General features: G+C 33.9%; 2 protein-coding genes and 1 non-coding gene across 5 annotated transcripts in view; 1 reads left to right on the top strand and 2 right to left on the bottom strand.

Annotated features, from left to right (window-relative positions):
* Nucleotides 1–25,131, top strand: part of LOC114327024 (zinc finger protein 845) — an 88,061-nt gene that overhangs the window by 20,714 nt on the left and 42,216 nt on the right. For both annotated transcript variants that reach the window (XM_028275519.2, XM_028275520.2), the window contains exons 5-6: nucleotides 13,486–13,766; nucleotides 20,487–20,828. In XM_028275519.2, the coding sequence (XP_028131320.2) occupies nucleotides 13,486–13,766; nucleotides 20,487–20,828 (623 nt within the window). The remainder of the gene's footprint in view (nucleotides 1–13,485; nucleotides 13,767–20,486; nucleotides 20,829–25,131) is intronic.
* Nucleotides 1,810–12,990, bottom strand: LOC126893087 (uncharacterized). Of its 2 annotated transcripts, none has more exons than XR_007701078.1 (2): nucleotides 12,630–12,990; nucleotides 1,810–2,810 (listed from the first exon to the last, which is right to left on the bottom strand). XR_007701078.1 is itself a non-coding variant. In XM_050663035.1 (2 exons), the coding sequence occupies exon 2, from the start codon at nucleotides 10,084–10,086 to the stop codon at nucleotides 8,677–8,679; it is 1,410 nt and encodes a 469-aa protein (XP_050518992.1). In that variant the 5' UTR covers nucleotides 10,087–12,172; nucleotides 12,630–12,990; the 3' UTR covers nucleotides 8,133–8,676. The 2 variants fall into 2 exon arrangements, 1 of the variants encoding a protein (XP_050518992.1); XM_050663035.1 differs by lacking the exon at nucleotides 1,810–2,810 and adding an exon at nucleotides 8,133–12,172.
* On the bottom strand, nucleotides 18,518–18,589 carry Trnas-aga (transfer RNA serine (anticodon AGA)). Its single transcript has one exon. It is a non-coding gene; the product is annotated as a tRNA-Ser (tRNA).

Here is a 25,131-nt window from a genome sequence, read left to right as displayed (position 1 = left end):
AAGAGACCAACGCTCATATGGTATTCATTGATCTTAAGAAAGCATATGATCGAGTTCCTCGAGAGATTCTGTGGTGGGCATTCGATAAGAAAGGAGTTCCTGGCAAATATGTAAAGATTGCGAGAGATATATGTATGAGGGAGTAACAACTAGTGTTAGGATAGCTGTGGGAGAGACTGATTGATTGCACCAAGGCTTGGTGCTTAATCCTTATTTATTCTTATTAGTTTTGGACCAGATAACAGCGAAACTACAGGGTAGTATTCCATGGTGCCTAATGCAGGCTGATGATGTAGTGTTAATAGGAAATAGTGAAAGAGACTTAGAACAAAAACGGGAACAGTGGAGACAAGCTCTGGAGGAAAAAGGTTTAAAACTTAGAATGACAAAAACAGAGTATTTGGAATGTTCATTTAAAGATGGAGTTACAGTAGAACTCCAATTATCCGGATTAATGGGGACCGGACCCGATCCGGATAATCAAAAATCCGGATAATTGGATTTTTCTCGAAAAAGGCCTTTTCCGGGAAAGAAACGTAATTGCAGCAAAACACAACGGAGAACATATACGGTTTTATTATGAAAAACAATATAGTATACACAACAATATGTAAATGACAAAGTTTACATTATATTGACACACAATACTGAATCGCAGGAAAATGAATTATTTTTTTACAAAATTGATTTTTTCTTTTTCTCAATCTGATCCGGATAATTGGCGATCCGGATAATTGGAGTTCTACTGTACTACAAATAAAATAGTATCTTTGGAGGGTGAAATGATTGTGAAAAGCAATAGTTTTAAGTACCTAGGATTGGTATTACAGAGTAATGGAGACATAGATGGAGATGCATGCAGTAGAATTAGGGCTGGATGGATGAAGTGGAAAGAAGCTAGTGGTGTGTTGGGTGACAGAAAAATTCCAATGAAGCTGAAGGGAAAATTCTATAAAACAGCCATAAGACCGGCTATGATGTACGGAACTGAATGTTGGGCAGTGAAAAAGAAAGAGGAACAACGAATGCATGTGGCGGAAATGAGAATGCTTAGATGGATGAGTGGAGTGACAAAGAAGGATAAAATAAGAAATGGGTATATTAGAGGAAGTCTAGGTGTGGCACCAATTGATGCCAAAATGAGAGAGCATAGGTTAAGATGGTTTGGTTATGTTCAACGTCGAGACGTTAATCATCTAATACGAAGAATAGCTGAAGTGCAGATTCCTGAAAGGAGTAGGAGAAGAACACCCGGGGGAAGACGATAAAGCAAGATATGTTGTGAAACCTCTTTACTCTGGGTATAGAGATTTTTGAAGAGAAGAACTGAATAAAGATGGGTAAAATAAATGATAAGAGATTTAAGACGACAAGAAGAGGGGCTTAGCTCAGGAGAAAAAAAAAATTAAAAGGGCAGAGAGACACTAAATCTCAAGTGAGTATTCGGGCTAGCTTCAATATACCGAATATTGGCTTTGGAGATATGAGAAGAAAATTTGGTAATGAAATGATAGTAACTAGGAAGAAAATGAGACTGTTAATACAAAAATGGAAGGAAAATAGATCAGAATGCTAGAGATAAAATAATATCGAGTTACAACAAAGAAAGAAGAAGAAAAAAGGGCGCCAACTCGAACGAACAACTCGGCTCTCACAACCAAGAAGTTGGACAGGTTCGAGATTTTGAAGTAACGAACAACGGGAACTCTATGACACTGGTTACAACCACCTGAAATACAAAATACTAAATACTGATCTTGTCTTGCTATGTTATATACTGGTAATACAGACTGAAATAAAACACCAACCTTAATACATACAAATATATTAATAATAAATGTTAAATACTAACAATTTACATATAACGCAACGTGATAACAGTGATAGTGGATGGGGAAAAGATCAAATAGGACCGCAAAGGCCACTTAACAAGCAATTATCCACTATCACTGGCCAAGCAAAGGTATTAAAATCAAAATCCAAAGCAAAAGTCCGTCAGAATAGCACTAAGTCCTTACAACTAAAAAGTTAGTAATTATTTCCTAAATTGAACTACGCTAGAGTGAGATCCACAACAAGAACGCTACGGTTACCAAAAATAATAAAGATCTCACCTAGCAAAAACACTAATAAGTAAATATATAATGAGTTATATAAATGAGTTATATAAATGAGTTATATAAATGAGTGATATAAATGAGTTGTATAAATGAGTTGGTCAGTTACTCTTTATATACAATGTAAAAACCTACAAGACATATTCCCTATTTGAAATCCGCGACAAACCTTTAACGACCCCTTCCCGATCAAATTTTTAAGCTACAATTTTTATTTATAATGATTATTGAACAAGACCTAATTTTATTTATTGGAAACTACTACTTCTATTAAATTAAAAAAAAACCAACGACCTAAAACCCTATCTATCAAGAAATATGTACCTAGTTTACCTCAATTGTATGCATACAAGAAGTTTACAGTGCAAGCAACTATAGAGTACCCAAAATATGTAAATAATAAGATTAAACAACTTATCTTAACCACAAGTCCTATTTAAAAAGGTCCAGATAGGAATGAATTTCCTCTTGGCACGGCAAAAACTAGTGGGCTGCTGTGGTGATAAATCCAATCCTGGATGTTGTGAAATAGGTACTATCCAATCCAATCAAAAGTAACTCTAGGGGTAACCCATACCCTAGCTGCTTACAGTAACTGGCACATATTTATATGATGGCACATTAAATGATGATACAATCTATATAAATTGACTAGGCTAAGTGTCTATGTGACAAGTAGCTACGGGACGGAATCTAAAATAAATTTTATCAATTTAATTACATTATTTATAACACTATGTGTAGACAGCACAGGGTCACTGCACTGGAAACCAAAACAAAAAAACTCAGGTTAGGTATACATATGTCATGTCAAACTGAAACTAACTCAAATCATCAAATCAGACATGGCAGGGACATGCGCATGACATGTCTGATATTCGTTAAAACTTTTTTTATATTATTACCTCAAAAAAACCTAGAGCAAAAAGTCTAATGAGAAATTGGAATTTAACTTTAGCACTAAAACATATGGCCTTGACTGTTCCTTTGCAAATGGAAATGAATATCCTTACCGTAATATAACTTATAATGTGACATTTAAATTATTTCTTAACTGAAATTAATATCTACAGATAACGAACGAGATATCTAGGATGGTGAATTTGATTTTATAATGAAGAAATAAAGAGAAATATATCAATATACTCACTTGAGCAAAGCAACACATCGGCGGTATTATAACCTTTTTCCTTTCTTGTAAATAAGTCTCCAGATATAACTACTGCTTGATTATTATTAGTATGGGTTATTGGCTGATGTTCGAGGTCTTTTAGTTATATATTTTCCCAATTTTGCCCAAACTCCGTCACCTAAGTAATGACGATGTGTTGCCTCTTTCTGAGTTCGTGACCAACTAAACTAGAAATCGACAATCATCGATTTTCTTTCTATTGGCGCGCCTGTGCACCGAAAAATCGTAGTTGGATCTTCGCGGGCGTCACCCAAGGATTTTGTAGAGGGGTATATTTTAATCCAATTTTAATTAAAGTAATTTAATTAGTAGCGTGATCGCTACATTCTCCCTCTTCTCCAGCAAAAAAAGGAAAACTCTACAAGTTTCCTTTTTTTTTATTTTCCAAAACTAACTGACGCTAGGCGAACCTGAGGATGGACACGGTAAAGGAGAAACGTTGTGGTATAAAACCATAATTTTGGTAGGCTCAACAGCCATACTATTTGCTGAGGAGACAGAACAAAAATCAGGACGAAGTCATACAGACAGTATAGAGGCCACGCGAGATATCTTTAATGGTACTTGCAGAAAGTATAGAACATAGAAGGGATGTGTAACTAACCGACATACGTAACTGACTGACATAAGTTATTCAACAAGATAATTTACTTTAATTTAGTAAAACCAAAGATAGAGAAAAACAAATAATTACGCATTAATCACTAACATTCTAAATATAATTATACAACCTTATAGAGTAAGTTAACTCTTAACACTACTTACTATCTACATTCTCAAGTGTTAGTAAACCCATGATTAAAACTAAATTACAGGTGTGTATTAACAACCCCCAACACAATATAACTAAGAACCATAAACAACAATTAACCTAAACGCATCCTATTAACTTTACCCAACATTGACACTAGAGCGAACAAATTCTATTAATCACCCCAGAATTCAATGAGGGACTAATTCATTAGGACCAGTTAAAACTACATTACTACAAACCTAAACATATATGATATGGTTCCGGATATCAACATCTAAAACTCAAGGTAAAAGATAATTCATAACGTCTACTTGCTTTCGTAGCGATAGGAAGACACAATCTAGGTAAAGATACTAGCAAGCGCACTATACGCATAGTATAGGGTATGCTAAAAGGTAAAAGAGATAATTGCAAGCCCACATCTACTCGTGGTATGCACAAAGGTAAAAGGTAATAAAAATCCTAACTGTAATACCTAAACTGTACTATTGACGTGATCCAATTCTATATTCACGACAAGAACAGAGAAGGACAGATTCTTAGGACTTTATAATAATCAAGATAAAGATAAGATATACATTCAATCAAGATATAGATAAGAGATAAACTCATCAAGGTAAAGGTACGAGATAAACTCAAACTAAAGGTAAAGATAAACTCACTTCAGGTAAAGGTAAAGATAAACTCACATCTACCTTTTCATATTTAAGGCAGAAGAACATCTACCAACATAATGCTCAGTAGGGAGACAAATAAGGTAACTCACATACTCACAGCCACTAATCCAAGCAAGTGGTAGAGACAGGTAACCAAACTTACGGTAATAAGATATGTTAAAACTCAAATCATTTAAAAAGATAACAGCATAGGAGATGACAACCAAGTTAAACAGACTGACTTACTGCTGAATATCAGAACGATCCAATTCTACATGACACATTCCAATTTCAACCTAAGAGATACTCTAGGAACAACTTATAGATATTAATATATTTTTGAGCCAAGTGAAGTGCCCAAGTCCAGGGTGATCAGTCCTGAACCCACGCTAAACCCTGACACAGTAAGTAAGTGAATGCATAAGCTTTATGGCCATGGTCCACAAGCTCATGCAACCGTCAATCAAAGAAAATATTATAGAAACGGTTTCCTAACTATCCCTATAAATATCTATCTAACCCAGAATTCAAGATGGAGAAAATTCCCATTATCCATCCTGCACTCCTATGATATATAGTTTGGACTTTCAAGAGACAACCAACAGCAAAATGAACAAGTCCATAAACTAAGATATTAACCAACATTAAGATAAGATAATATAAGATAAAATAAGATAAAAGGCATAACACCAGATGTTAACCAGGTAAACAAAATAGATAAACAGATCATAAATAACAAACTGGCCCTCACAATTTAATCTTCATCTGAAGATGAACCATCTGAATTGTCAGACAAGTTATGTGGACCTACAGTCTTATCCTCAAGTAAATCTTTGACATGAAACCTTCCTAGTTTCCTGCCGGTGGAAGTTTCCTTCAACTCATAAATCAAAGGAGAGATAACCTTAATAACAGTGCAAGGTATGTATTTTTGACACAACTTGGCAGATTGGAAATTCACTTTATCTGACTTGACAAAATTTTTCTTCAAAACGGAATCTCCGACTCTGAACGATAAGGCTCGCTTTCGCAGGTCATAACGGCACTTATTTCTGTCATAAGATGCTTTCAAACGTTTGCGAACATCCACATATATGTCAGGAAGATGCTGAATATCTTCTAAGCGGTGTAACTTATCTGATATTGCAGGAAAATTAGTGGCATTTTCTGAGATTTTACCAAAATAATCACCAGAAAGAGGAACATGACGACCAAACATTAAGTATGATGGAGGACATTTGGTTATTTCGTGAGAAGAAGTCCTGATAGCTTGTACTATAGAGTGGATATGAGTATCCCAAGCTCTCTGATCAGGAAATGAATATGATCTTAAAGCAGTAACGATAGATTTGTTTACTCTTTCAGTATGATTAATTTGAGGATGATAGTTCGCATTGTACCAGATCTTTTGTACATTATATTTAGACATGAGATCACGAAAAGCCTTGGCTGTGAACTGGGGTCCATTATCGCAAGACACGATCTGTGGAACACCATAAATTAGGAAAACTTCATTCTCTAGATACTTGATAATGGCTGAAGTAGTTGCTTTAGACATAGTATGCACCAAAGGAAATTTTGTAAAGTAATCAACAACTACTAAGGCATATTGAGCACCTTTATACGACCTAGGATAAGGACCAATAAGATCTAAAGATATAAGTTGGAATGGAAAATCAATCCGTCGATAACTACCCATTAAACCTGGTTGGGGAAGATTTGTCGACTTACACGTAGCACAAATTTTGCATCGGGCGAGATAACTACGAATAGTCTGACGCATCTTCGGCCAGTAATACAGTTCAGATATACGACAGTAAGTTTTGTAGAAGCCAAAATGAGCTGCAGTAGGATGGTCATGAAAAGTGGCCAAAACCTCTGCTCTATTTGCTGTTGGAACGACTATCTTCCATTCAGACATTCCCGTAAGGGCATCCATAGAACTTAAAACATGTTTATATAAAACACCATGCTCAACTTTAAAATCAGGAAATTTACCTGGAACATTCTGGACATCATCCAACATTTTTCGATACCAGTCATCTGGTTGTAGAGTAGATAAATCTAACAAGTTAATATCAAAAGTTCTAGATAGTGCATCAGCGACTACTACACCTGCAGCTTTACGATGAACAATTTTATAATCATATTGTGCCAATTTTAAAATCCACCTAGCCAAACGAGGAGATGGGTTCTTCATACTCTGTAACCACACCAAACTACTATGGTCAGTTATGACCGTAAACGAACGACCTTCCAGAAAATATCTGAAATGCTCAATACCAGTAATTATAGCTAACAACTCTTTTTCGGTTGTAGTATAATTTTTCTGGGCTTTGTTTAATTTCCTGCTTGTATAGGCTATAGGGTGTTCCTCTCCATCGACAATTTGATAGAGTACACCACCAGATGCTGTGTTTGAACAATCAGTCATCAAATAGAAAGGCTTAGTGAAATCTGGGGCTACCATAACTGGGGAGTTGGTGAGAGCCTCCTTGATTTTAATGAAAGCTTCATTAGCTTCAGGAGTCCACACAATGTTTTGTCCCTTTTTCCTATTTTGAAGCAAATCAGTGATAGGGGACAACAAGGTAGAATAAGACTTAACAAACTTTTTATAATAGCCCACCATTCCTAACAATCGACGGACCTGGGTGGTATTTTTAGGCACAGGAAAATCACGAATAGCTGACACCTTGTCAGGGTCAGTATGTAAGCCATGAGAATCTACAACATATCCTAAAAACTTAATAGAATCACGACAAAAGCTGCTTTTATCTAAGTTAATAGTCAAATTTGCATCTTTGAGACGCTGAAACAACTGTTGCAATACAGAGATATGAGTGTCGAAATCAGGAGTAATGACTAGAATATCATCAAGATAATATTGACAATAGGGATCTAAAGCAGGACCTATTACCAAATCCATTAATCTACACATAGTCTGGGGAGCAGACACCAGACCAAAAGGCATTGTAGTAAACTGGTACAATCCTTTGCCACTTACTGCAAACGCCGTAAGTTTCTTACTCTCTTCGCTTAATGGGATCTGTAGAAATGCCTTCTTTAAGTCGATGGATGAAATGTATTTAGCATTTTGTAGCTTGGTGAGGATGATATCTATACGAGGTATAGGATAGGCATCCCTATTCATCGTAATGCTGTTAAGTTTACGTCCATCAAAACAGACACGAAAAGTCCCATCCTTCTTCTTTGTCATCCATAAGGGACTACAAAAGCTAGACGAGCTCTGCTCGATAATACCAAGCTTAAGCATTTCATCCACCTCCTTAACTAAGCTCTCATGCCAGGCTTGAGGCAATGGATACTGGTATTGTCTGAAGGGCTTAGACGAACCCACATCAATGTGATGTTCGATGAGATGAGTTCTGCCTAACTGATTCTTTGAAGAGATAGAAGAGAAGGATCTGATGACATTATTCAACTGCTCTAACTCCTGAGCATTAAGTCTACTCATATCTTTACCTGCATCAACGCAAGAGATATTAAAAGAAGAGACAGATAACGAAAATTCAGAAAAATTCAATTCACTATTAAAAGTTTTCAGAAAATCCATCCCTAGGATAACTGAATTCTTAACAGAAGGTATAACAAAAAATGTAATCATCCTTTTACATGAACTAACAGAAATCTCAGTTGTGAACTGACCTAAAATTGGTTGGACCTGACCATCAGCTGTAGTCACTTGCAAACTCTCATCCATTCCTATCTTAACATTAGAATTCTGGAGAAATTCCAGACCTAAAGAACCTAAAATAGAGATATTGGACCCTGTGTCCAGTAAAGCTAAATAAGAATGTCCTAAGATAGATATTTCAAGGTATGGACGATTATCCTTGTTTTTTCTAACTAATAATGAATTAATGTCAATATCAATGAGGGAAGATAAGGGATTACTTGGAGAAACTACAGAAGAATCACAAAGGACATGGTCAACTAACGTCCTCTTTTCGGTTGGTATCTGCCGTTCCGTGGTCTTTTGTCTTTCGGTGGAGGTTGGGATGTTTGGGTGGTTGAGGCATGGGCCTCCTGACTCGAGGAACTGCTTCCTGGGTTTTGAGGATTTTCTAGGGTATTCCCTGTATTTTGATGAGGAGTGGGAGCCAGGGGAGACGACCCACCCCTTCTGTCGTTTCCCGAACAGAATTCGCACTCAAACTTACGGACTCCTTGATGTCCACACCCATAGCAAAACAACCCTCTCGGTTCAGAACAGTCAAAATACCCATGTCCTGGCTGACGACAATTCCAACAGGTAATTCTGGAGTTAAAAGTAGCGACATTACCAGACCGGGAATAATTTGGCCTACCAGAATAGGAAGATTCGTTGTTTCTAACGCTTGACCGACTAGGGACACTAGATATAGGTTCAGAAGACCATGACAAAACTTCTTCTAACCTCTTACATTTTTCTGTAAGGTCAGCAATCGAGAGAATGTCAGTGAGTGCCAGACTAGGATGATAAGACGGCAACAAATTTTTCTTAATGATTCTCACTATATGGGACTCAGAAAGAGGGACTTCCAAACGTTTACACAAACTGACAACTTCATTGATGAAGATGGTGACTTTCTCCTGGGGAGCTTGTTTCCGGGATTTAATTTCGTCTAATAAGTTGTCTTCATAGTTGTAAGGAAGAAAATCAGACTTAAGTTTGGCAACTAACTCTTGCCATGAAGTAAAACTACCTCGATTATTGAGGTACCAAGTAAAGGCTGAATCCTTAAAAAGATCACCTGCTGATGAAAAGCACTCATCTTCACTGTTCCCACGCGCTAGACGCAGACATTCTATTTTCTCTAAGAAACTAACAACATTTTCATTCGAACCACCAGAAAAATGTACACCCCATTTATGAATTGGAGCTGACTTAAAGAAAGGAAATGAATTAACCGAAACACTAGGGTTATGAGGAGTGGAGTGAGCCTGTGGAGTTACTTTAAACTCAAGTTCTCCTTCCAGATTAAGTATCTTGAAGTTAAGAGACTTCTTGATGGCATCCTCTTCCTCGGTTACTGACTCTAACAAATGAACCCTACCTGAAACATGACCTAAACGGGAAGTCAAGCGACCATATAAAACATCACTATGGGAGCCAACAAAAGAGCTAATTTGGGTCTTCAAATCTGCAAGGGTAGCTTCTATTTCACGGACCTCATCACTAAAATTTAGTTGGAAAGCTGACAGAACAGCATGACTCCGATTTGCTGAAGCTTGCTTTAACGCACCTGTCAAAACGATAACTTTAGCCCTATCAGTAGTTAGCGATGGATCAGCTAACTGACGAATTTTCAACTCGTAATCCAATTCAGGGGTTGACAGATGTTCTGCCTTAAAAGATGCCATTACACACCACTGGGAAGTAAACACGAGAATGAGATAAAATGTAAGTAGGTAAAGTTTAACTTACTCTCTATCCTCAAGTTAATGTTCTGAGTCGATACCTATACCAGCAATGTTTATTTGTTTGGTCCAGTCGTGAAATCCGATGAAATGTACTGCTACACTCCCGATAAACCTAAAATTGAATAATACTTTTAATTCAAGGTAGTGATTCACTATTAATGCTACTCCGGACTTGTAAACATCGATGAGATTGTTAAATTCAAGATATTTAAATTTTTAATTTTAATTTAATTTATTATTAATACCAAAATAGTTCTTTAACCAATCAAAACAAAGCGATTTATTCAGTCAACACAGTATACTATAGCAAAACAAGTTTATACAAGATATAGATATAAGATAATCTCCAAAAAAAACCAAATTGAAGTACAACACTGAACGTTAAAGTGAGAATCTAAAAACACAATCACTGAAACCACCAAGATAAAACCAAAAGTTAAAGAAAATATTTTTACAGCCAAAAATGTAAAAGAAGCCACACGTTGGGTCTAGCCAATTGAAACCTCTTTACTCTGGGTATAGAGATTTTTGAAGAGAAGAACTGAATAAAGATGGGTAAAATAAATGATAAGAGATTTAAGACGACAAGAAGAGGGGCTTAGCTCAGGAGAAAAAAAAAATTAAAAGGGCAGAGAGACACTAAATCTCAAGTGAGTATTCGGGCTAGCTTCAATATACCGAATATTGGCTTTGGAGATATGAGAAGAAAATTTGGTAATGAAATGATAGTAACTAGGAAGAAAATGAGACTGTTAATACAAAAATGGAAGGAAAATAGATCAGAATGCTAGAGATAAAATAATATCGAGTTACAACAAAGAAAGAAGAAGAAAAAAGGGCGCCAACTCGAACGAACAACTCGGCTCTCACAACCAAGAAGTTGGACAGGTTCGAGATTTTGAAGTAACGAACAACGGGAACTCTATGACACTGGTTACAACCACCTGAAATACAAAATACTAAATACTGATCTTGTCTTGCTATGTTATATACTGGTAATACAGACTGAAATAAAACACCAACCTTAATACATACAAATATATTAATAATAAATGTTAAATACTAACAATTTACATATAACGCAACGTGATAACAGTGATAGTGGATGGGGAAAAGATCAAATAGGACCGCAAAGGCCACTTAACAAGCAATTATCCACTATCACTGGCCAAGCAAAGGTATTAAAATCAAAATCCAAAGCAAAAGTCCGTCAGAATAGCACTAAGTCCTTACAACTAAAAAGTTAGTAATTATTTCCTAAATTGAACTACGCTAGAGTGAGATCCACAACAAGAACGCTACGGTTACCAAAAATAATAAAGATCTCACCTAGCAAAAACACTAATAAGTAAATATATAATGAGTTATATAAATGAGTTATATAAATGAGTTATATAAATGAGTGATATAAATGAGTTGTATAAATGAGTTGGTCAGTTACTCTTTATATACAATGTAAAAACCTACAAGACATATTCCCTATTTGAAATCCGCGACAAACCTTTAACGACCCCTTCCCGATCAAATTTTTAAGCTACAATTTTTATTTATAATGATTATTGAACAAGACCTAATTTTATTTATTGGAAACTACTACTTCTATTAAATTAAAAAAAAAACCAACGACCTAAAACCCTATCTATCAAGAAATATGTACCTAGTTTACCTCAATTGTATGCATACAAGAAGTTTACAGTGCAAGCAACTATAGAGTACCCAAAATATGTAAATAATAAGATTAAACAACTTATCTTAACCACAAGTCCTATTTAAAAAGGTCCAGATAGGAATGAATTTCCTCTTGGCACGGCAAAAACTAGTGGGCTGCTGTGGTGATAAATCCAATCCTGGATGTTGTGAAATAGGTACTATCCAATCCAATCAAAAGTAACTCTAGGGGTAACCCATACCCTAGCTGCTTACAGTAACTGGCACATATTTATATGATGGCACATTAAATGATGATACAATCTATATAAATTGACTAGGCTAAGTGTCTATGTGACAAGTAGCTACGGGACGGAATCTAAAATAAATTTTATCAATTTAATTACATTATTTATAACACTATGTGTAGACAGCACAGGGTCACTGCACTGGAAACCAAAACAAAAAAACTCAGGTTAGGTATACATATGTCATGTCAAACTGAAACTAACTCAAATCATCAAATCAGACATGGCAGGGACATGCGCATGACATGTCTGATATTCGTTAAAACTTTTTTTATATTATTACCTCAAAAAAACCTAGAGCAAAAAGTCTAATGAGAAATTGGAATTTAACTTTAGCACTAAAACATATGGCCTTGACTGTTCCTTTGCAAATGGAAATGAATATCCTTACCGTAATATAACTTATAATGTGACATTTAAATTATTTCTTAACTGAAATTAATATCTACAGATAACGAACGAGATATCTAGGATGGTGAATTTGATTTTATAATGAAGAAATAAAGAGAAATATATCAATATACTCACTTGAGCAAAGCAACACATCGGCGGTATTATAACCTTTTTCCTTTCTTGTAAATAAGTCTCCAGATATAACTACTGCTTGATTATTATTAGTATGGGTTATTGGCTGATGTTCGAGGTCTTTTAGTTATATATTTTCCCAATTTTGCCCAAACTCCGTCACCTAAGTAATGACGATGTGTTGCCTCTTTCTGAGTTCGTGACCAACTAAACTAGAAATCGACAATCATCGATTTTCTTTCTATTGGCGCGCCTGTGCACCGAAAAATCGTAGTTGGATCTTCGCGGGCGTCACCCAAGGATTTTGTAGAGGGGTATATTTTAATCCAATTTTAATTAAAGTAATTTAATTAGTAGCGTGATCGCTACAGTTGGTAAAGGGCATTAACATTGATATGACTCAAGATAGAAGCCGACCCGCATAGGGATAAGGCAAAGAGAATTAAGGTGACTTTTTGTCGAGAAATTGAAAATGGCGGAGATATTGAGCAAAATGGTTCCCGTGTAAAATCAAAATGACGGCTGACGCAACGGCGGAATTCAGTCGAGATTTTAAATTTACACTACTATTGACCCTCCGTAAAGATTAGAAAAATAAAATTTGGGGCAGCTCGTCATGCAAGGTTATTCCTCTTATTCATCTAACCCGACTGGCCTATCCTTGCTATCTTTGTTATCTATCACATACGTAAATTATTGTTGTAAGGAAAAAAGTTGGGCGTCTCGTCAAAATGAAAAACGAAACTAAAAATTGGCTTGTTAGTAGTAAATGGTGAAAATAGGCCTGAGATCCCTGACTATAAGACAAGGAAAATTTCACATTTGAGTAATAATAAGCAATGTTTTATTGTAATTTTAGATAATGATGTAATATGTGAATTATGTAATAGATATTGGCCAGATAAATATCATAAAAATCACGAAAGGATGATACTAATTGAAAAACAAGTAACAGAAGATAAGCCGTATAAATGTAAGACATGTAACGAAAAAACCTGTGACCTACGAGAAGTTTATAAACATGTGAATCGGTATTGTATGTATACGATTAAATGTCCATTTTGTTCAAAAAAGTTTAGAGTGAGGACAGTTTTAGATAACCATATTATAAGAGAGCATCCAGATAAAGAACACGTAATGGTAAGTTATATTATCTTTTAGGTATTTTAAAAAATAAAAAAGAGCATTTGCGTACAAATATAGTGAAGCCTCGCATCTCGCCGCGATGCTCGCCTGGTATGTCGATACGTATCTGACATTTCATCAGATGAATTCGTTCCCCAGGGAAACAATGGGAAAAATGCATATTAGTTTGCAACTACAATGATAATAAAGCAACTGGAACTATAAAAATAGTATGATGTCAAATTTTTAAGCAAATTTGGTGTCATAGCGAACTAGGTAAAATATTGTATGTTTTATTAATATTTTACGCACCAGCAATCTTAACTACGTAGGTATTTTGATACCTCGTCTAATATTAATAAATTAAGGAGCAGTCTAGATTAATATGTATTTTTTTTCCGATGTTATGGTCCTAACTGTACCCCAACTTTTACCTTAATAAGTTTTTTACGTACCTATATATTACCATTGTTTATATAGTAATAGTTGGACAGCCCAATATTTATTTGATTCTAATTGAGAAAGTCACCAGATGTCACCACCATTTCTGTAAGGGTCGCAACGTCACGCGTAAATAAGATACATCCAAAATGCATAGACACCAAGTTGGATACGATCCTATTCATAAGGCCCCAACTTGCATTAAGAACAAAAAATATATTATGGAAGAATATATTTAGAAATTGAATTAATGATGTCATGCTATTACATTGTGTGATGTGTATGTGTAATGTTCATGTATATGTGTAATGCTATTACATGACATCATTAATTCAATTTCTAAATATATTCTTTGAGGATTGATGAGTTGTTCAAAGACCAGATTTAGCCATACGGCTCACACTCCCTCTAAGGGGAAAATTGACTCATCCCAGATACCTACGGTATCAAAAGGATTGAGCTCTGGTGGGACTCTTTCCGTGTTATCGAGGCCTAGGTGACTTGGAATGCAGGTGTATCTCCCAGAAATTTTCGTACGCATCTGGCCGTCGCGAGTAGTACAGCTTTCTGCATGGTCTTATAAAGATGTTCATTCAGACCCAGCTTTTTTATGCTTTCGAGGAGGGTCTTCGGAATGACTCCAGTAGTAGACATAATAATCGGTATCGTCTGAGTACTTTGCATTCTCCATTGCCTTCGTATTTGAATTTCTAGATCTCTGTACTTGGCGATCTTGTCAGTAAATTTACTACGTAAATTATTGTTGTTAGGTATCGCCACATCAATTATTGTTGTTTGTCTTGTTAATTTATTAACTAGTACGAGATCTGGTTTATTATGTGCCACTGTTTGATCTGTGAGCACAGTGCGGTCCCAGTATAGCTTGTAGTTGCCATCCTCAAGCATACTCTCAGGGACGTATTGATAATACGGGAGATGGTCTGTTTGGAGAAGTCCCAGCTTGATAGCTATCTCTTGATGAAGGATTTTTCCCACTGCGTCATGCCATTCCTTGTATTCAGTTGCAGCAAATGCCTGGCAGCCCCCTGTTAGATGTTGGATGCTTTCTTGGGCTTGACATCCATATCGGCATCTGTCGTTTTGAGCTGAGGGTCTTTGATTATATATTTCAGATAATTTCTGGTTGGTATAACCTGATCCTCAATGGCCAGTAATGAACCCTCCGTTTCAGGGAACATCTTTCCTGATGTCAACCAGTAGTTCGACGCTATATTGTCGACATAATCTTGGCTGACCTCATTGGGATGTCGCCCGTGCAGACGTTTACCCATCCAGGCGCGCACTTTTTCGTCCTTAGTAAGGTGGTTTATGCGCATTTCTGGTTCCCTCAGTTTGATCGGTGTTGTGTCATCTACTGCGCAGATAGCGCGATGTAGAGTAGATGTCTCAGCCTGCATCTGAAAATAAGTTCTTAAATTAGCAATTTGTTTATCTAATTGCTCACCTATATCCATAAATCCTCTTCCTCCTAGATTCCGTGGTAATGTTGTTGTCTCTACTGCACTTTTAGAATGGTGTTTTTGTGCCTTTGTGAGGTGTGTTCGTACTTTTCGCTGAAGAGCTTCTATATCTGTTTTTGTCCACTTATCATTACCAAATGAGTAGCTAAGCGCGGAACATGCGTAGGTGTTTAGTGCCTTAAACAAATTTCTACTGTTCAGGTGTGAGCGAAGCAGCTGTTTTACCCTTCGTATAAACTCAGTAGTTATCTCTGTTTTCATTTGTTTATGGTCAATTTTTCGCGCTTGATTTACTCCAAGATATTTATACATATCGTTTATGATATCGATACATTTTTGGCAAAGTAACGTAAGTGACATTTTTGGTGAAAATCATGTTTTTCCATTAAACTAACGCAATTATTGTTTAGAAGGTACTGCCAAAGTGTAGTAAGCCTAGAATTACTTTTTAAACATAATGGCTTACTACACTTTGGCAGTACCTTCTAAACAATAATTGCGTTAGTTTAATGGAAAAATATGATTGCCAAAAATGTCACTTACGTTACTTTGCCAAAAATGTATCGATATTTTACATTACTATTTCCAGTTCGTCTCTTTCTATATTCTTGTCGCGTGGCAGTATGTTTAATATCAAATTTTCATAATTCATATCCGAATATTAAACAATATGTTAAACGCCCTGTATAGGGAACTAACGAAATAATGTTGTCACAAGCTGGCGTGTATAGCCTAAATTTAGTTAAGTTGTTATTGTATAATTGCATTATTGTCGTCGAACAAATCATAAACAATATTTTGGAAGATTACACACATGCTGACAATTAATATCCTTTGTCTTATTAATATTTGGTAATAAAATAATACGCTTGGGCCTGACCCAGAAAAATTACTGTCACAAGAAAAGCGTACATTCATATTCATTCCTTCGAATCATTTCAAACTGTCAAGATGTGACTTCAGATTATCATGATTATTGTTCATTCATTCATTGTCACTAACAGTAAGAGCTAGTTATTATTTTGTATTTCTCCCGGGATACAAGTGTCGATTTAAATAAAGTACTATTAGGGCAGTCAACGAGGGTATTTGGCTCCGAATTCCATCCTACTAGATCGATTTACTTGATATTTTCATAGTAAGTAGGGAATAGCTCAAGAAACAAACTACCCTACCCTATGCCGATGTGCGCTTTTCTCTTGGGGGCGGTTCTCATCCCTTCTTAGGGGTGAAATTTTTTTTGGATAAAAAAGCCATGGAAGAGGCTAGTGAATCTAATTCTAAGCAAAAACTGTTCCATAATTATTTTTTGAAAACTCTATATGTATATAACTTTTTGAGTTATTCGTGGTTGAAAATTGGCCATTTTCATTGAAAAATACCCTTTCGGACGGATTTTTGCGAATATCTTAAAACTGTTCGTCTAACAAAAAAACTATAGAAAATATTTTTGTAGCTTATAAAAAATCAAAGAGATTAATTCCTTCATAAATTTTCTAGTTATAATACAAAAAGGGATATGGTAGGTGAGAAGAGTTTGTTTTTTGGTGTATGCTCATATCGGTGTATTCAACTTGAAATAACAGAGAAACGGTTAATTTTACGGTATAATGGTACTAACAACTTTTGTAGTGCATGAAAAGGGCTTTAAAATGAGCAGTATTAAATGTCGATTACATTCAAAATAAACAAGATATGCTGCAAAAAATTGATGACTAATGTATTTTAAGAAGAATTGAGAAGTATATTTAACCCCTCATCCATCAGAATTTAAATACATCGTTTTCTTTCTAAAATAATTTTTATTATAGTGTTATTTTTATGTTCAAAAAGTTGGACAGAGGTTTAACATGAAGGATTTTTGAAAAAAGTAAGATCAAATGATAGAGCGCATTTTAAAATTTTCTTAAAAATCTTCCTTTTTCTCCATGAAACTCTAAAATTACAAGAGATACAGAAAAAAGATATAACACGAAAATGTAGAGTTTTTTTAGAAAAACATTTCGTTTTTATTTTTCATTACTGTATCTGTTATCACTTTCTAGTTACATGGAGAAAAAGGAAGATTTTTAAGAAAATTTAAAAATTTGTTCTATAATTTGATCTTATTTTTTTCAAAAACCATTCATTTTAAACTCGTCCAACTTTTTGAACATAGAAATAACACTATAATAAAAGGTACTGTAGACGGAAAATGATGCATTTACATTCTGGTGGATGGGGGTTAAAATTACTTCTCATTTGTTCTTAATATACATTAATTTCGTTTGCAAGATATCTCGCTTAGTTTGAATGTAACTTACCTTTAATATTGCTCATTTTAAAGGTCTTTTCAAGCACTACAAAAGGTACTGGTAGCATTATACACATAAAATCGACTGTTTCTCTGTTATTTCAAGTTGAATACACCAATTTGAGCATGTAGCAAAAAAAAAAACAAACTCTTTTCACCTACCATATCTCTTTTGTATTATAACTAGAAAATTTATGAAGGCGAGTGTATCTTTGTTTTTTTATAACCTACAAAAATGTTTTATACCGTTTTTTTAGTTAGATGCATATTTTTTAAAGTATTGAAAAAAAAAACCGTTCGAAAAGGTGTTATGTTTCAATGAAAATGGCCAACTTTCAACCACGAATAACTCAAAAAGTATTGAGTTAAAAAAAAAAGAATGTGTGTGTACTTTGTACGCACGTAAGAAGTTATACTTCTAAATATGATTTTAGTGAAATAAATATACATTTGGACAGTTTATTTGTATTTTATTTAAAGATTAAATTAATTTTTACTTACTACTTTCCAAAAATTTTTATTAAAACAATACGAAAAATTAAAAAAAGATTAGAAAACACCAGGATTCGAACCGGGGTCCTCTTGATCTCTAGTCCAACGCTCTACCACTGAGCTATACCCTTTTGTTTATCCGGGCTACAAGATTTCTCAGACATAATGACAAACAGACGAAGTGAATTATAAAATACCTACTTTAAATATTATTACTTATTATCTTATTCCCGAGGTAGACAAGTCCAAATACACAAAAATTATAATAATAGTTACCTATTTATGATATAAATGTTAAATATATAAATGTTAACAATTTTAAGGCACATATGTGAAAGTTTCGTGTGAAAGATTCGCTTCGCTCATTCTTCAATTCACATCAATGCCTTAAAAATATACTTTTTACACGTACCTATATCATACAATATTTTTTCTACAAACGTCTTATATATCAACAATTATAATTTATTCATTCTCAATTACAGGATAATACCTACAAAAACTTTTACTTGAACTTGACTGACATTCCATTTTTATATTTTTCTTGACATTACATCAAAACTGCCTATATATTGTCAATACGTAAATTATAATAACATCTACTTTTATTTTTGTATATTCTAACAAATTTTAATAGTTTTTTTCTACAGACGTGTTAAAAATGCCATAATACAGTTTAAATTAAATTTTAAAAAACCTTTTAAACCACCTTTTTCAAATTGCGCAAGTTGTATTATTAATATTAATGTTAATAAATGACATATAAATATTTTGACGTTTCACAATTTGACAATTCACTTTTAACTGCAGTGCCTTAAAATTTTTAAAGCATTGGTGCTTTAAAGTAGCATTTTTAACGTTCCTATGGAGTGCTATAAATTGCATTTTTAACACGTTTGTAGAGAAAAATATATTTAAAAACACTAATATATTCTTTCCACACCTTTTCTGGACTGATACATACATAAATTAAAACATTTAGTAACTAACTCCATACTGTATATCCAATAAAATTTCACCCTCTTAATGAAATCGCGCATAAAGAATTATAACTTCAAAAAATTATAGAACAGTTTTTGCTTAGAATTAGGTTCTCTAGAGAATTCCGTGGTTATCTTACAAAAAAATTTCCACCCCTGAGAAGGGGTGGGAACCACCCCCAAGATAAAAGCACACATCGGCATAGGGTAGACTTTGAATTAGGAGATAAGTAGAGGCTATTCCCAAAATTTCATTAAAATCCTTGCAGTAGGATAGAATTCGGAGGTAATATCCTATTCTTGCTCCCATTGACTGGCGTATATCATTTTAAAGGACACCGCACCCATCTTATGAAAAATATAATGTCACTCAAATTCAATAAAATTTACATGACTAGATTCTTCTCGAAATTACGCTCGTTTTTTAACATTGCGCCAACTCTGTATTTTGCTTAATTACGGCGGAAATCTAAAATCAAATGGGAATTTAAATGAGTCAAAGAGAGAAAAAAGATTTTCGGGATCGCCACTTTATAAATTTTTAAGGCAGAGGATTATAGATAATAAAGTAGGTATAATTTGACCAGGCGTACAAAAGTATTAGTTCCTCTAGTCCTCTTAACTCAAGCAGGGTAAGCCCTTGTGAATAGCCCTTAGACTAATATTATTTATGAATGACACTTTTTTATGGACTTCAAAAATGTAATTTCGCTAAACTTTAAATACAATTACCGCCCTAATTAAGCAAAATACAGTTGGCGCAATGTTAAAAAACGAGCGTAATTTCAAGACGAATCTAGTCATGTAAATTTTATTGAATTTGAGTTACATTATATTTTCCATAAGATGGGTGTGGTGGATCTGAATCAGCCCCACCCTGTAGTTATTTGGGAATAGCGAGATAAATAAGTGGAAGTAACTAATAATATTTTACGGAATTTTTAAATTAGTAAAAAGGCGGCATAGAGGGCCGATAGCGCGCCCACCGGTGGGTTAAAATAATGAATAGTTCAATACTTAGTTAATTTTATTTGTTATTTTTTTTTAGGGTAACCGTCTTTTAAAATGCAAGCTTTGTGAATATACAACAGCAGGAAATACAAATTTCAAAAATCACTTAAATACCCACAAGAGTATGGAAGATAGACAACAATATAACTGTAATGAATGTGATTTTACAACTACGTTGTCCACTTACTTAAAAAGACACAGACTCTCTAAGCATCCAGTGGAATCTGATAAACGTTATACTTGCGATAAATGTTCTTACAGTTCACATTTAATATCACGTATAAAAAGACATTTTAAGATTCATGTAACTAATGAAGCGTTAAAATGTGATATTTGTAATGCTTTATATACACGCGAAAATAGTCTGCAACGCCATAAAGTAAGTTTTTGTTTTTTTTTATTTAGAAAATAAACACATTAAGGGGATAGGCGCAAACTTTCAGCTCCAATGATATTTGAATGCATTGTAACAACAAACTAATTCCTTACACTACGCCACTGGAGGGTGACTGTAATAATTATGATCGTCAAACCCCAACACATCGTTTTGCAAAAGCCCTGTATTCTGGGAAGTGACCTGTATATCGTGTGTGTGGTCTTCTGACCGCTGTTCCGTATTTTAATGTTTAGCAGATGTGAATAGACAAACAGACAATATTCTTAGTTTCTGTTCTTATAGTATTTTTACTACAAAAACGTTATTACGTAGGTCAAAATTTTTGACGTAAGAGAACTGTCAAAACATTAGAATGTGACTTTTCATTATTACCATATATATAATAAACATGGCAATAATGAAAAGTCACATTCTAATGTTTTGACAGTTCTCTTACGTCAAAAATTTTGACCTACGTAATAACGTTTTTGTAGTAAAAATACTATAGTAGGGTAGTTAGTTATACTTCAACTATTTTTAATTGAAGGTGTTTCATTGGCAACATCGCACTTAAAACGAGTCACCAATAGTTCACTTGTCAGCTTTGCAGTGGCGTACCAAAATAATATTTTATTTATTATTTATATAAACAGGTAGGTAAGTAATTACGTAATAGTTAAATCTAAGATCTACGTAATTATTAAATTATCATGTATGTTTTGACAGGTATTTTCTAGTTTTCTAACAAAATAAAGTAAATATTCTTCTGAATCTATTTCTTTGTGGCATCTTATGCAATTACGTACAGTATGTATGATGCATGTTTGGAATAAATTCGTTATTTCGTAAGCCACCGACTTTAAGGAAAAATCCTGAAACAGGTCGATTTTTACTTTTAAATTATGATTTTTGAGACATATATCGTACTAGTGACGTCATCCATTTGGGCGTGATGACATGATCGATCATTTTTTTAAATGACAATAGGGGTCGTGTGATAGTTACTTGAAAGGTTATTCAATTCTCTATTCAGCAATATAAACATTAACATAATTATTTATACAGGGTGTTCAAGAAATTTTTTTTTTGAATTAAATTGGCTCAAAAAAGAAGAATGCATGAAATTTATTTAATTTAAAATACATTCTAATGCTGTCAGAAGACAGAAAAAAATGGTTTTTGATAAATAAACATTGCTTTTCGCTTAATTTTAATGTTCGAGCTGCCACCCATCTGCCCCTTGACAGTTTAAACATTATTTAATTTAAGCGAAAAACAATGGTTATATGTGAAATAAACAACATTTTTTCCATTTTCTGAAAGCATTAGAATGTTTTTTGAATTAAATAAATTACACACATTCTTCTTTTTGCGTCGATTAATTTATTAAAAATAATTTTTCTTAGAAACACTGTATGAGTAATTATATCAATGTTTATATTACTGAATAGATAATTGAATAAATAACCCTTCAAATGAGCTAGTACACGACTCCTATTCTCATTTAAAAAATTCGCCGATTACGTCATCACGCTCAAATGGATGACGTCATTAGTATGATATAAATCATAATTCAAAACTAAAAGTCGGCCTGTCTCAGGATTTATCCTGAATGTCGCTGGTTTACGAAAGAACGAATTTATTCCAATCATTTGCACCATACTGTATCCAATATTAGTTATATTAATGATTATACACTATTTTACTTGGAAAATAAGCCACAATATAAGTTGAAAAAACAATTCATTTGACGTTTCGACTTCCACTTCTGAAAGTGATACGTACCTATTAATATTTTGTATTTTGATAACGATTTCCGAAGTGGAAGTCAAAACGTCAAATAAATTGAATTTTCAACTTAAAGTGCGGCTTATTTTCGAAGTAAAATAGTAAATAAAGTAAAATTTTATTAATAGAGAGTACCTATCTATACTGCCGTGCTAAGCCCAAAGGCGGTAACTAGCATTTGACAAAATGGTGGCAAAATCGATTTCAAAATTGAATGCTAAAATTTTGCCCCATTAGGGATTTATGGACTAGCTAATAGTTTTTATGCATGGATATATGCCCCAGTTTATTAAGGGAACCATTAATTATATTTTAAAACAAAGTTTTATATAAAAAGAGGTAGATACCGCTAAAACGTTTTATCAAAACTTACTATAAAACTAAGCCTATTAGCGGTATGTGGTTTACAGTTGTGATTGATATGAAATAAAAATCTTTTCTGTGTATTACAGTTTATTAAATTGAAAGAATTAAAGTACTATTAAATGTTATTATTTTGTTGAGCCACAATATGACAACAACAAATTGACAATATTTAGTTGTCGTTATATCTGTTTTCTTTCAAGAGTCAATAAATACATATTGGTTCATTAATATTAATGTTCTATTTGTGATTCAATATAGACAATTTAATAGACAACCGAACAACATACCTTGTGTCTGGTACATACACAAAACCTATTTAGTATTACAATGGTATTACCTCATAATTACATTTTTTATACAATATTTTGTAGTGCGTCTAATAATTTGGGCAGAACTGTACTTATAATACGAAAAAACAGAATCCATTCAGATTGTTATAGATGTTTAAACATCTTGATGTTAAGCGTTTTAAAGAATTCTTCAACTGTGAATGTGATTGTAAACCATACTTTTGACTTTCTCAGCTATTTTTATTTTCTTTCTTAGCGACAAAGGCTTGCTATTTTACGATATGGTATTATACAGCTTAAAGATTTTTTATGACACTTTTTAGGCCGACACTTACCCTAATATTATTATGCATTGTTATATTATTGGGTATTTCACAATATTATATTCGGAAAAAACCATTACTTACAGTAATTAGGGCAAATTCTAACATTTTATTAGTTGTACGAACTAGTTATATATTATGATTAAAATATGATGGCATTGTCTTTTAGACCGAAAAATACCTAATTATGGTATATAAAGATTTTTAAAATATGCAAACAAATTTTTGGATCATTATCCAGGTGCCTACCTGACGCATTCTTAGAAAATTTATAAAGAAATAAAACCAGCATTTTTGTATAAAACTTAGTAAAGGATTCTCAAAAGATTAAGTAAAGATATCGCAAATCTACAATCCCGTATCTATATCAGCATTGTATAACTAGACTGCTAGACATTGTCTAGTTAAACAATGATAATAGCTTGTATTTAAACAAAAAAAATGCAATCAATGGGACTGCTAATCCCATGTACGACCAAGAAAGGGTTTAAACATACAGACAACTTTAAGAATGAAACAAACCTTGCGCCTGTACAGGCTAAACATAACTTTTTTCCACCTCTTGTAATTGCTTTACAATAAATTTTTCTCTTTCTACAATATTGTCTTCAGTGGTTTCACCTCGTGTGTCACAACTCTTATAGTCTAAGAGCTAGTGAACCCTCCGACTAACGGTCGTCCTGTAAGGCTAGAAATCTTTCTAGTGATAATTCATAGTACACCAAGGCTAAAAACCATGACCTGGCAGGCCTCAGCGGTGAACGTGTATCTACCAGGTGAATCGAAAAGTGCAAATTTAGGGGGTAAAATAAACTTTCTCCTGTAAGGTTTAAATTTAATTATGTGTTTGCGTAAGCCATTTAGAAGAAATGTGTACAATGACACGCGATTCTGAAGAGCATAAGACCTTGCCAGGCGAGGGGAAAGATTAGGGGTGTTTCCTAAAATTATTCTTTTTGCATCGAACAATTTTTTTTAGGTTTTTTGATACATTCTAAACAGAAAACGTCTTTAGTGATTTTTCTCTTAAGTTAATAGTTTTTGTTATATAAGCGATTGAAAATTTTGAAAATTGCGAAATCGGCCCTCGAGAAGTTCTTACCATCCTCGCTAGTTATTTCTTTTACTAACACAACTCTTTTAATAATTTAACCTTGTAAAGTTAGGCCGAATTCACTATGTAATACTAAGGCGATTTGGCGGTTTCTAAATGTAGGCGTAGCATTCTTGAAAGTAAATTAGCGGTAAGTGCAATATCCTAAGGTATATGGACGGCAACTGTAGCAGATACCGTCAAAACGCCATAGTATTTAACATTTGCCGCCAAATGGCTTAGTATTTTAACTAAAAAGTGTAGATACCGCTAACAAAATTGCAATTTTATTTAAAATATAATGCTTCTACAACTCCAAAAATTTTATGAATATATACTAAATACCCTATTCTACCTAAAAATACAAAAATCTCATTTTCGATAAAAAATCAGTTCCCGCCTTTGGGCTTAGCACGGCAGTATACAGTATTTCAAGGTCAGTTTTC

The sequence above is a fragment of the Diabrotica virgifera genome, chromosome 1, assembly GCF_917563875.1.
Source record: "Diabrotica virgifera virgifera chromosome 1, PGI_DIABVI_V3a".
In the NCBI taxonomy this organism is placed as follows: domain Eukaryota; kingdom Metazoa; phylum Arthropoda; class Insecta; order Coleoptera; family Chrysomelidae; genus Diabrotica; species Diabrotica virgifera.
Note: the sequence above shows the minus strand (reverse complement) of the source record. Positions and strands in the feature narration are given on the sequence as shown.